Source organism: Melanerpes formicivorus, unplaced genomic scaffold, assembly GCF_026170545.1.
Source record: "Melanerpes formicivorus ecotype bairdi unplaced genomic scaffold, bMelFor1.0.p_v2 SCAF_16, whole genome shotgun sequence".
NCBI lineage: Eukaryota > Metazoa > Chordata > Aves > Piciformes > Picidae > Melanerpes > Melanerpes formicivorus.
Window position 1 is genome coordinate 7,523,307 of NW_027142368.1, and position 12,593 is coordinate 7,535,899.

Below are 12,593 nucleotides of genomic sequence, written 5' to 3' on the forward strand. Positions count from 1 at the left end.
GAATGAGGACCTCCTGTCCGTGTCATAACCGGATTTAGCAGTGCCCTAAATCAGTACATCACACATCTGGAACTGCATTATCCATTTGCTAATCCATTTTCTATGGAACCTATTCTAAGACTCTGATCCCTTGAACAGCTTCCAAAGTTCACGATTAAAACAAACATGTGAATAAATTACAAAGCTCCAGGCAGGGCAGTTTCTTTCTCCTCTTAAACCATGTGAGTTTTTGCACCCACAAAGAGTTTCTCTCTTTCCCTCCCATACACTTAGCTTATATCTAGACCAGGGGGCTGCAGGCAGCCCTCCGTCCTAATCCTGCCAGCAGCCACTGCCGGCTGTCTCTCACCTGGCCAAATCCTTCAGCAGTCTCATTTTATACCAAAAGGCAAAAAGATCTGGACACAATGTTAATTAAACAGCAGGAGGTCTGTTAGCTTAGGATGATACATCTATGAACTTTCTAGAGAGAGCAGTGCTTAAGAGACTTGCTTTCTACAGACAGTAAAGATTGCTTTGCTATCTACACACTCTTCCCCTCTTACATCCACAAAACCATCCATAATTCTCATGTTTTTAAGCTAACCCAAGGCAAAAAAAAATAAATTCTATCTTCCTCTGGCAAAGCTGTACAAACAAGCACCCTGGGTATCACTCTTACTTTTTCCAACTTACCACACCTCATAAAAGAGCTCAATCACTTCATTTATTCACAACAAAGGGAGGTTTTAAAAGACAATAATTTATTTGTGACTCCTACGTCTGTGTAGGAAGACAACAGAAAGCATTGACTGCATTTTGGAGAGTGGGGAGAAGACAGAAGAGCCACCCCACAATAGACTGCAGCAAACAGGCTCAGTAACTGGGTGCCAGCAATTGCCATTTCCTGACACCTGTTATATAGTGACTCTCTTGTATCTAACTGAGGAAGCTTACAAAACATTCATGCATAAAGATTGTGCTTTGTAGGGGGTTAAGACCCCAGAAATGCTGTCAAAGGGGGAATGCTGGCTTACATGCAATTCCTAAAGCAGTTAATTTTCAAGGGCCAACCCTTATTGTGTATCCCATGCATAAGGGCACTGGGCTCTTCTGGACAGAGCGCTGTGCGTAACCACCATCTCCCACACATCATCATGGCCCAGCATTTCCCTACATGACTGTCACAGCCACCACAACAACACACTGAGGATGGGTCATTTAAATCTCATCTAGGTATTTCTGCAACTCATGACCATGCTATTATGGCTGTGGTTTTAAATGTACGCTAAAAACCTGCCTCTAGGGGACTGGGAATGCAAATCCCACATTCTCCAAACACTGCAATTTTTGTTTTAAATAGCCATGTGATGCCCACAAATGATCCTAAGTCATAAGGTTCAAAGCCTTCCTAGCTCTTTGAAAACTTATACATTTAATTTTAAAAGGCATGCAAGAAGACACATGAAAAACAAAGCATAAACAACTCCACCCTCCCATCCCCCAAACCTGGCAACAGTGTGCACTTCTTGCAAAAAACAGCAAGAGAAGGGAACTGTAGAATGTCAGTGTTGTGCTGGTTGGTCTGACACTGTACTTTGGTAAATGCTTCATATATTCTACTCTCAAAAAACCCTAAGATGTCACTTACATGAGGTCAGGTCTGAAGCGATGGATAATTGCACACAAGGCAAGGCCACTTTTCCAGGAGGTAGTCAGGTCTGTGACATTAACATTACGGTACCCCTCTGTCTGTTTCTGACACCAGGTCAAAAGCTTGTTAGGACGAATATCTGACTCTGCAGTTACAGTGGAGGGCAAATATATTTTCATCAGTTTTTGTATGCTCATAAGCTCCCAAATACTAAGCCAGAGCAAACATGAGATGTCACGTACCGTGTCTTGAGAGATTCACTGATCTTCTAATGGAGCTTACTCTTTCAAGTGGACATTGTTGTAACTCACTGGTAACATATAACTGTCTCACCTACAAGTAAAAGTAATTGGCAGAATAATATAAAAATTGCTTGAAAATGGAAAAAAAGATAGTTTTCTTTCTAGGTTAATTTTATCAACAGTTGGATCTAAATTAGGAAGTCTCCCCAAAGTTTTCTTTACATACTATTCCTACTGGACAAAAAAAGTGAACTGTGATTTCACAAGTAAGCTTTTCAAGTACTGACCTGGTGAGGTCGAACACAGCTTGAGTTCAAGTTTGGGTATCTTGTTCCTGGGTCAATGGTATACTGGTCAAAGTTCTTATTAATATTTTCAGGGGTAGTCTGAGGCAAGAGTCGATAAATGCTCTCCCTTACAGAGAAAAAAAAAATAAAGAGATGCAAGAGGTATTTATTTGAATCAGTTTATATAAAGAGTATTTTAGTTTTTGCAGCTACCCGCACTTTATTTCGATTCAGTCAGGACATGGGTTATTCACCAAATGCATAGAGCATCCATCCCATTTCTTATCTCCATTCAGCAGAAGGATGCCAGACAGAAAAAGGACAACAAAAAGAGACACACTTAAAGCTTATGCCCATATTTTCCTGGGACAGGAAGCAAGCAGGAGAAGCGGGGCTGGGGGGAAGGAGCGGTTACGTCATTCAGTCATCTGGTTTTGCTTTAACCTCCACCCAAGGAGTAACTTCTTTACCACATAACAGCACTAAATCCCATCATTCTGCAATCCCTATAACATTACCACAGCCTTTTTTATTATGCTGTTCAATTTTCCATTTGGGATTATGCCACATTTGAGTCATTCCACAGGCTTCTGTCTCAAAACTTCTCCAAGCACTGTACTTATTAATAATGCTTCCACTTGTATTGCCACAACCATGACTCTTGGTATTGTGAATTTGCTCCAAAACACACTGGGCAGCTACAGCTGAGCAGACCAGTTGCCATGAGGGCCAAGTCAGCAACTTCAATGAGTAGATCATGGTGACACAGAACTGATGGTGTACTTGACAATTTTTTGCTCTAGTCAAAGACATTGCAAATACAAGACTATAATAAGGAGCATTATAGCACTTCTCCTTTGCCACACATTCAATCTACATAAAGAAGGCATGTGGGCTACTAAACAAAATAGTAGAGTTAAAATCACAGATAGCAACTATGAACACTGTTGAAGTATTTATTTAGACTATTTCAGGGTTTTGGCTTTTGTGGTTGTGTATTGCTGAGATGATAGAGGATTAGTCTTCAGACAAAGTATCTTTATTTCCTTAAGGATCACACTGAACTCTAGTATAGTGACTTCAGTTAGTGATTTAAACCCATTTCATGCACACAGCTTGCAGAGCAACAGCCTAGTGCTATTGTAAGTTGTCCTGTAACCTGAAGAAATGGGTAATTTCAAGCTAATGCCATTGCAGTGAAGATCTATTCTGTTCTATAAGCTTAAATCTCTCTTGACTTAGAAGGTACCTCAACAAGAGGACAGTCTCAAGCTGCACCAGGGTAGGTTTGGGCTGGATGTTGGGAAGAAGCTCTTCAGAGAGAGAGAGAGATATACTGGCCATTGGAATATGCTGCCCAGGGAGGTGGTAGAGTCACCATCACTGGAGGTGTTTAGGAAGAGACTGGATGGGGTGCTTGGTGCCATGGTTTAGTTGATTAGATGGTGTTGGGTGATAGGTTGGACATGATGATCTCAAAGGTCTCTTCCAACCTGGTTTATTCTATTCTATTCTATGACTGTTTCTCCTGTTGGCATTCTAAATTCCACTGCCTTCTACCAATACTGCAAAATGATGGAGGAAACAAAAGCAGCACTCACCGTTCAGCAAGGATTTCTAACGGGGGTTTTCCTTGAGCCCAACTTCGTACCATCCACGCAGTATCAAAAGCAGCTAAAAAGCCTCTTGCACAGCCAGTACCCATTGGCCAGAAGGGCTGCAAGAAGCACATTTTAATTCTTTGTATTTCTTAAGGTCTTAGTACAAAGTAGTTTGCAATGTGAATTAACAGTGTAGAGTTTCATATTGTCTTAGTAAAGTAGCTCAAAAAAGTTAAAATACAAGACCTCTTGAAGGTTTTAAACATTTTTTCATCAGCTGACATTTGGAGGAGAGAAGACTGCTGGCCCTTTTATTTGATTTTTTTTTAACTTCTATATTTAAAGGCAAATTTCTCAATCTCAAGAGGTAAAGACTGAGGAAAAGGAAGGGGGGAAAAAAAGACTCAATACTCAAGAGGTAGTCATGGAAAACAAAAGATGCCTTTTTCTCATCTCCAAATTTTACTTTGGACTGATCTTTTCAAACAGTTCAGGTTGTCAGTATGATTTTTTTAGTATTTTTTTGTTCAGTAATTCATTGCAACATACACTTTTCACTTCAGAAAAAGAGAAGATATTAAGGCAAAGACACCATAACAAAAATTTGGACTGAGTTTTTCTCTGTGATAGAAGTTGGGAAAATTATGCCATACACCCAAGCTGAGGACACAGCTCAGTTTTCAGACAGAAATATGACTTGCATAAAGCAAAACAGGAACACAGCCAGAGTCTGCCAGCCAAGTATTAGTTATGGCATAAACTATGGTATTTAAAAAAAAAAAGTAGAAAAAAAAAGGGGACCCCCCCACCCCAATTCCAAAGAAGGTGCCATTGTTTCAGGAATTGTAAGAGAAGGCAGTTTGTTGTGGAGGGTGGACTGAGGGGCTGGATTAAGGGGGGGGGAGGAGGGAAGCCCAAACAAAAAACTCCACCACTTGGAAGTTATTTCAAGATATACCTCAAGCAAACTATCTCCAACAAGTGCCACCAGGAGCTGATGTCTGTGCCTCTCTCTCACTAGTGCAGCATTTTCAGATGCATACATGGAAGTAAAATCAAACATTGCAACATCTGGTTGCCCGTAGTGATTAATTGCATAATCCAAGGAAGGCAGCTGGTAATTGGTTGCAAAGTCAGCAGCTTCTCTGGCATAGGACAGCAAATTGCTCTGGTTCACATTTTCCCCACAGAGGAGCGACTCAGTATCAATATAGTCCTGCAAGGAGAGAAGCATGAAGAGTTAGATACTCCAGCTGTCTTCTCTGGATTTCATTGTGTAATCTTATAGCACCAGGGCAGCAGCTACACATCTCAGAGCATAAAGAAGCGAGTGAGATTTGTCATCTTCTCCAATAAGTTAACACTCAAACAGATAGGTTACTGTGCTGCCCCAAAGTCTCTATGCTGACACTGAATAAGCAGGCTTATTTGCAACAGATCCTATTACTTCCCAGTTCCTCTGTTATATATCTTCATAATATTACTTCCCTCCCATCAAAAAATATCATCATCGTCTCTACAATGCTTTTATGCACGTGTTCACCCCACATCTGAAACCATGCAAGAACAGAAATACCAATAATGTAATGTGTGGTCTCAGCATGAAGATTTTACTTAACATCTCAGAAACAGCACATTCAAACTTGGATCATAGAAACTTTTCTGTTCTTCTGCTTTGGGCTGGGGTTTTATTGGCCTTGGTGATGAAGGACTATGTTTGCAGGTCATCCTGCTTAAAGCCAGTGTTTATTAATACAGCAGTTTCTATTTAGAGCTTAATCATGGATGAGACCCCTAATCACCAGGATGATAGCACAGAATCACTATTAGATAAGTTGCTATAGACAGACTGGTGTTCCTTGTTGTTTTTTGTTGGGTTGTTAGTTTTTTTTTGTCCCCCCCCTCCAACCCAAGCAGGTCAAGAAAACAGCTCTGATAAACAGCAGCTGTAGCCTCTCTTCTCCACACTCCCCACAGATCTCCTGTGCCCACCTACAAATATCAGCCCCTTAAAGCCCAGGGCCCACCTCCCACTTCCTCTTCACACTGCTGAGGCTGCCACCCTTCCCCTCTCTGACCTCAGCAGCTCTGCCCTGGGAGCATCTGTCCCACAAAAGAGCAGGAAATCAAGTCACAGGGCTCAGCAGTCCCATCAGAAATCCAAGAAGCCTTCTGAGAGCTCCCCACGAATACTTCCTTTGGGAAATTATATTCCATTGTTTATGGCACTGTCTTATTTGCAAGAAAAAAATGACCTCTCTTGGGTTTCCAGGGAAAGAAATTTAAATGGTGCCAAAACACTTTCTAGAAACAAAGCAAACCCTCACATCTAACAGAAGAAACAAAAAGAAATGGGGGGGAAGGAGGCCACAAAGCCCCAAGTACTTTTGAAAGTTCAGGCCATGCACTTACAGTCTCCTTCCATCATGTTTCACCCACTTCAGAAAAATTGCAATTTGGCCAGGGGTATGTTTCAACACTTCCTTATTTGCCTGATGAAACTGGCTATAGCTGTGCTCTGTACTAAGTTCTCCTTTAAATGAACAAGGTTTTCATTTTCTGGTGTCATGGCCACACCACATATTTCCAAGGTGAGCCAAGATTCCATCTCAGCCAATTTCAGAGCAGACAAATTTAGGAAGTATTGTTTTCAGTTCTCTACAGTAACTTTGGGTTTGCCTACAGTTAGCACAAACAAAAAAAGTCAGAGCAAGATCTAAATGACATGAGCTTCAGTGAAGTGATCTACAAGTCTATAAACACCCTCTGTAGCATACCACAATGTTTATGCAATATTCACACTTGTTCTGAGCCAAGCAAACTGGGGGGTTAGCCAGCATTCTTACATACATTAATAATCACCCCTTTGTCCAGAAGACTCTGCTTTTTTGCTGTCATCACAAAATAATGAGTGCTGTCTTTGTAGTAAACAATATTCTCCAGGTCAATTCCTAAAAAGAGATAATACATTTGTTATGCAGTGCAGCATGCTATCTGTGTCACTGACTAACACAGGATTGATGCCCACAGGTAAATTTCCTTCTTGGGAACACGTTCACTTTCCAAGATGGGATAAGATGCTCTAAAACAAAGTAAAACAAGGGAGGAGATTGGACTTACTTCAACAGGACTTTGTCTCAGCACAACTTAAACTTATTTAGCATCATTCTAAAGATTAGTCAATTAATAACACTCTTAATCTTCTGAGGTAAAGAAGGGGAGCAAAGAGAACAAAGTGGTTTTTAGGGTGCTAGGGCTCTGGCATCAGGCCCATCCTGGAGTTTTGGTTGTTATTGCAGTAATAATAATTTTAAAAATAAAATCAAGAGTGACATTGTACTCACAGTGGACACAAGTATTCTGAAACCCCTTTCCATACAGATGCTTTTCTTACTTAAAATAGAAACTATTTATGGCAGATTCCTGTCTATTTCTTTTCAGTTTATCAGATCTACACATCAAAAAGCAAAAATAAACCCCTCCCAGAAGGGAAGAGCCTTTTTCATAGGGTTTAAGCTGTTCAGTATGTGAACAGATACAAACAAAACAAACTGTTTCTTAAGGGAAATCTCTGGGCACTGAAAATGCTCTTCTAAATTTGTTCAACATAGCAGACATTTTTACAGTTGAGAAGAATTTAAACATTAAAACAAGCTACAATGTGGCAACGCCTAAGCTAAAAATAAATGTAAAAAAAAAAATCATCCCACTGTACCACAGATGGAGAACTACATCTGCAAGATTCTGACATCTACAGCAGTTTATTACTTTTCTAAAATATATATATACACACACACACAATATACTTAAACCGATATTAATAGGAATAGGGGGAAGGACTGGCAGATAAAGACCTCCTCTACTGCCTCTTGTATCTGGTTGTGGAAAAAAGATACACCCACCCGTTTCCTCTTTTAGGTCCTGGAAGAACTTCTGATTGAAGATGAAAGCAACACCACTAATTTCTTCTACCTTGGCTTCTGCAGTTGTATTTCTGTTTATAAAATTGGCAGTGATAGCTATAGCCAGCTTTCCACGAAACTCCTTCCTCCTGAAACCTGGTAAGCAGAGAAAATAATTTAACACACTGGAAACTTCACAGCAGATTCTCAGAGAGGGTCAGCTCAAGGCAGCTCAGTCTTGTTCCTACAGCCCTACATTTTATCAAGCAATGCAGCACCAATAGATTCTGTCATTCTTCAAAAATTCCCTTGGATGCAAAAGGACTTTTCTTCTCGCTCCCAGATGCAAAGCTTAAGCTTTACTGAATTCAAGATAAAGTCTCAAGAAAAAAATTCAAATGTAGCTAAAGAAAGCAAGATGGAAATAAAGCAGATGAAATTATCAAATTTAATGGAGGGTAACTTTTTTAATAGACAAAATATCATGTAAGACTTTGGTTACATAGGTGCTAAATAGCTCATTAAAAAAATTGGCAAGAGATCAGCAGTCAAAAGCAGCAAAGATATCTGAAAAAAATTAGAAACCTCTTTAACAGTGTACAGGTGCACAGAGTACCAGCTAATGAGGTTTTTCAAAGACATTAGGTGTTGAAAAGAATTCAGCAGCTTCTGTTAGATTTCTAAGGTGAAACCGAGTCTGAAGTTACTTGCTTCCTCACTCTATCCTAGCTTCCTCTTTTTACAAAAGAAGCCTCTTGCAAGCACACATTTAAGTTTTACCCCCTCTACATATTTCCCTTATCTGAAAGGGAATTCTGAAACAGGACAGGGGTCCCTAGAGTATTTGTGTCCAACTGCAGATGGCTTTTCAGAGACTACACATAAATCCTAAGGAAGAAAACAAAATAAAAATCAAACCCCTGTGCTTCTCATTATGCTCTTGTTCTTTCATTGGGATAAATTTAATGTGACAATACCAGCTTCTGTACATAAACAGCCTCCAGTGCACCAAACATTCCCTTAGATCCTGGTACTATGATAATAATTAACTTCTCAGAGTATGCAGCTGTGATAAGAATAATTTCAGTTTGCTGATATCTGACTACCAAAGTCTTTTACGGGACATAGCTGGACTATAATGTAGGGAAATTTCTAATAGAGCACTATAAAGTGTTAACTCTATTCATATTTTGGTTGGCAGATATAAGAAGCAGCAGAGAAAAAGAAGCTAATAATAAAAGGAAATGGTGTACTTAGGGAACCAAAGCTAACATGGATATAATTAAAGCTGTAGGGGGAATATATAATTAACAGGTTTGTTCATGTGATACAGGAGCAGCTTAGGTAGTGTCTCACTAGGAAAGAACTCAGGAGGTCTGAATTCTCAGCAATTGTTCAAGTTCATGAAGCATTTCCTCTCTCCCCCCTCACCACCTTACAGTTATTTATTATCTTTTGGTATCTGTAGGAACTTCTGAGGTTTAATCACCTCTGTAGAAAAGTGATACCTCTGATGCTTTCATTAAATACCTGGCAGTCACATTTTGGTCATTAATTTAAACGTATAGTGCAAACTTAGAGCATAATAGCAAAGACAGTGCAACTCCTGACATGTATCTTGTCAGCCTTCTTCAATTATTACACAATTATTAACCTTGAAGCAAGCTCAATGGCATCATGCTGCATTTTGTAGAAAATGCAGATACGCAGTACTGAGAACCAGTAACAACTTTAATATCTCTATTTTGAGATACAACTTAACAAAAGCAGATGATGACACACCAAAAAAAAAAAATAGTTTCCAAATAGACTTCAATAGATTAAAAGGTAGCCTATTGCTATGTGTTGTCTTCTGACTAAGGTATAAACAAGGCCATAAATAAAGCTAAAAGCACACATTCACCTACCTTCTAACGTGTTCCTGCGGCCATCTGCACCAATAACAACATCAAATTCATACTCTGACAATGGGTGATCCATGGGGAGAAATTCAGCTCTCCAACCAATCTCTGAAAACATGAAGAATAATTTCATTAATTCTTCAGCAATGCAATGGAAAAGTGCTTTCAGACTCGGAAGGGCATTGAGAGAAATGCTCCATTTCTCACATAGAGGGAGCTGAATTCTGCCTCAGTTGGATGCAGGGAAGTTCTGCTGCTGTCAAAGAACTTGCCAATACAGTTCAGGCTCATAATTTGACAATTAAAAAAAAAAGTGTCCATTTGTGTCACCTAATGCACTAAACTTGCTCTCTAACCCATGTCACAGCAATGTGTTTAAGCATTTCATTCTCATAGGAATGGGTTTATCAGGACACTATATTCACCGTAAGCACAAGAAAGAGCTGTCTTTTAAAAGAAGAACAGCAGCATTCCATCAGCATCACTGTTAATTGCCTTCTAAACAAAAAAATTAAATGGAAGGACACTCACAAAGCTAAATTTAATCTTTGCATTAGGACAAAGAGATTATGCAAAACAGTTTGTACTATCCATGTTGAAAAATATATACTTTAAATACTTAAAATAATGTAGGTATTCTACTGTTACTATATGACTAAAGAGAGACAGTACTTGAATTACAGTAACATTTTAAAATATTGTATTACTACTGTGCCTTATACACTAATCTTAAACAAAAAAGAAAGAAAAAAGTGAAATCTTTCTGTATTTTGTAATTTTAAAAGATGGCTGATAAGACTCTGGGTGCCAGTGGGAGTTACAGCAAAATGCAGATGCAAAATGAGGCCCAAAGAGCTTAATCCATCCTCAATATTTATATTATCAATTAAAAAAATAATAAATTGGTTTTTGCAAGGAGGTACCAGAAAGCCACATCAGGCTCCCTACAAAGCCTCAAACACATGCCAGAAGGCATTGTGCAAAAACTCAGCTTCTCAGACTGGGTTGTATTTAAAGAATTATCAGTACTCTGTCACAATGATAGTTCTTTGTACAGCTACATACAGCAAACCTATCTGAATAAGAAGGGGAAACCCCCCTCACATTTCTTTAAATGGAATTCAACTACCTTGAAGGATTTCACATAAAAAGAAGCTATTGTGAACAGAACTACATTCTGATAAACAATACTTTGGTTTTCTTGATCTTCAGGAGGCTCCAGGAGTTTCACGAATTCCAGATTCACATGGATTTCAACTCCTAGTATAAGTGCAACTTTGAAGAGGATAAGCTGAAGTTGTCGAATACCTGTTGGCAGCAAGTAACAAAGATGTATTTAATACACAAGTAATTAGAGTTGCTACTAGCATGCCCCACAACTGATATTTATTGTTAAGCACACAGCATTATTTTCCATACTATGACAAATGCAAATTGTAGCAACTGTCACAGGATGTTGTTCACTTCTCATTTCCCTCTTGCAGCTCCATCTTATAGGTAATATTACTCATTTCAGTGAGTTCCTTAGAGCTTTCTTGATGATATTTACAGGATCTGCTACTTGTTATGTAGATCATTTTAGGTTATAAATTTTTACTGTTAATTTCTATCCAAAATATCACACTTTTGCGTATTTTCTCATTAGATTAAGGGCTCTCTATACCTTATAACATACTAGAATGTGTATTGGTATTTTTCATACTTCTTAATAAAAGCCTACTGTTTAACAAATCCAGACTAATAAAAAAGCTGCTTCAGAAGACTGTCATTTGTTAATTGCTATGTTGCTTAAATGAGGCCATTTTTTCCCCCCTTTGTGTGTGCATGCACACACCCACGCGTGTTTAAGGCAGATGAACTTTTGGTCAACTCAAGAAAGTCTCCATTAATCTTCTGATCTCAGCACACCTCTTACCTGAACAAAATCCACACCCTCAGATACTTACTGATGTGATCAATAGATCCTGCACAGAATTTCCCATAAAATTTCTTTGCTCCCAGTCCCCGGAGGTCATGGATGGTAAAGGGCCAGAGATGTAACACATTGTTTCTTGAGAAAGTGTCCCGCTTCTCCACCACCACAACTTTGGCTCCCAGGAAGGCAAGTTCTATGGCAGTCCGCAAGCCACATGGGCCACCTCCAATAATTAAACACTAGCACAGAAAAGAAGGAGTCTTATTCAGGATTTTGTACTGACTTCCACACAGTTTCTAACTCATTCTTGAGGCATGACCTGGTACCCAACCAGACTGATGTTAAGAGCATATTCAAATCATCGAGCATGAAAATTTTGTTCACGTGTGGTGTTCAGTCAGTCCATACAAAAGGATAAACTGCTCCATGCAAACAGAAAAGCACCCAATAAAAAGGTGTAACAGAAGTAAGAGCAAAGAGTCAAACACGTGTGAACAGCTGCTTGTACATTTCTATCTTCACATTTTGAAAGCACTTGAACTACAGCTACAAAAATGGGAGGGAAAAGGAAGTAAGTGGTCTCGGTGTAGGCTTTTTTTGTTTTAAAGAGGAAATTGCTGTGCATCCACTATACTTGTCAGACAAACCTATGATAAGCCAATAGTCTTATAGTATTAGTTCCTCTCTATTTCAAGCAAGGGCATAGTCTAACAGCCTATTGCCGTTCACCTGGTAGTTCACCTAGTGCTGCAAAGCAGGGCACGTCAAGGTAGGTCAGCAGACAACTTATGTTTCACCAGAGCTGGGGAACTCAGCTTGCCCTAATCCATTCCACCCAGCAGTCAGCATTATCACCTTCACAACAATCAAATTTTAGGAGCTTAAATCCAGGTCTGTAGATCTAGAAGAACCGTTTCAGAAGTGACTACAGGGAATTCTTGCCCTAGTTTTAGCTGACAGCTGATAATTTTCAGAGATTAACGAGCAATGGATTTCCAGAAACTGAACTTATTAAAACCCAACAATACCAAATCCTTTACAATTTCCTGACTGATTACTAAAAGCTCAGAAAAAACAGTCTTAGAGCTGGACAGTGTCATTGTTCCACCCCT

The 12,593-nt window shown here is 39.3% G+C and overlaps 1 protein-coding gene across 9 annotated transcripts in view; it reads right to left on the reverse strand.

The window, feature by feature from the left end:
* Positions 1 to 12,593, reverse strand: part of MICAL2 (microtubule associated monooxygenase, calponin and LIM domain containing 2) — a 118,860-nt gene that overhangs the window by 66,930 nt on the left and 39,337 nt on the right. For all 9 annotated transcript variants that reach the window (XM_068147966.1, XM_068147965.1, XM_068147964.1 and 6 more), the window contains exons 3-12: positions 11,513 to 11,720; positions 10,758 to 10,874; positions 9,573 to 9,674; positions 7,666 to 7,821; positions 6,614 to 6,714; positions 4,722 to 4,979; positions 3,764 to 3,879; positions 2,163 to 2,289; positions 1,876 to 1,966; positions 1,631 to 1,778 (exon numbers count right to left, since the gene is read on the reverse strand). In XM_068147966.1, coding sequence (XP_068004067.1) covers positions 1,631 to 1,778; positions 1,876 to 1,966; positions 2,163 to 2,289; positions 3,764 to 3,879; positions 4,722 to 4,979; positions 6,614 to 6,714; positions 7,666 to 7,821; positions 9,573 to 9,674; positions 10,758 to 10,874; positions 11,513 to 11,720 — 1,424 coding nt within the window. The remainder of the gene's footprint in view (positions 1 to 1,630; positions 1,779 to 1,875; positions 1,967 to 2,162; positions 2,290 to 3,763; positions 3,880 to 4,721; positions 4,980 to 6,613; positions 6,715 to 7,665; positions 7,822 to 9,572; positions 9,675 to 10,757; positions 10,875 to 11,512; positions 11,721 to 12,593) is intronic.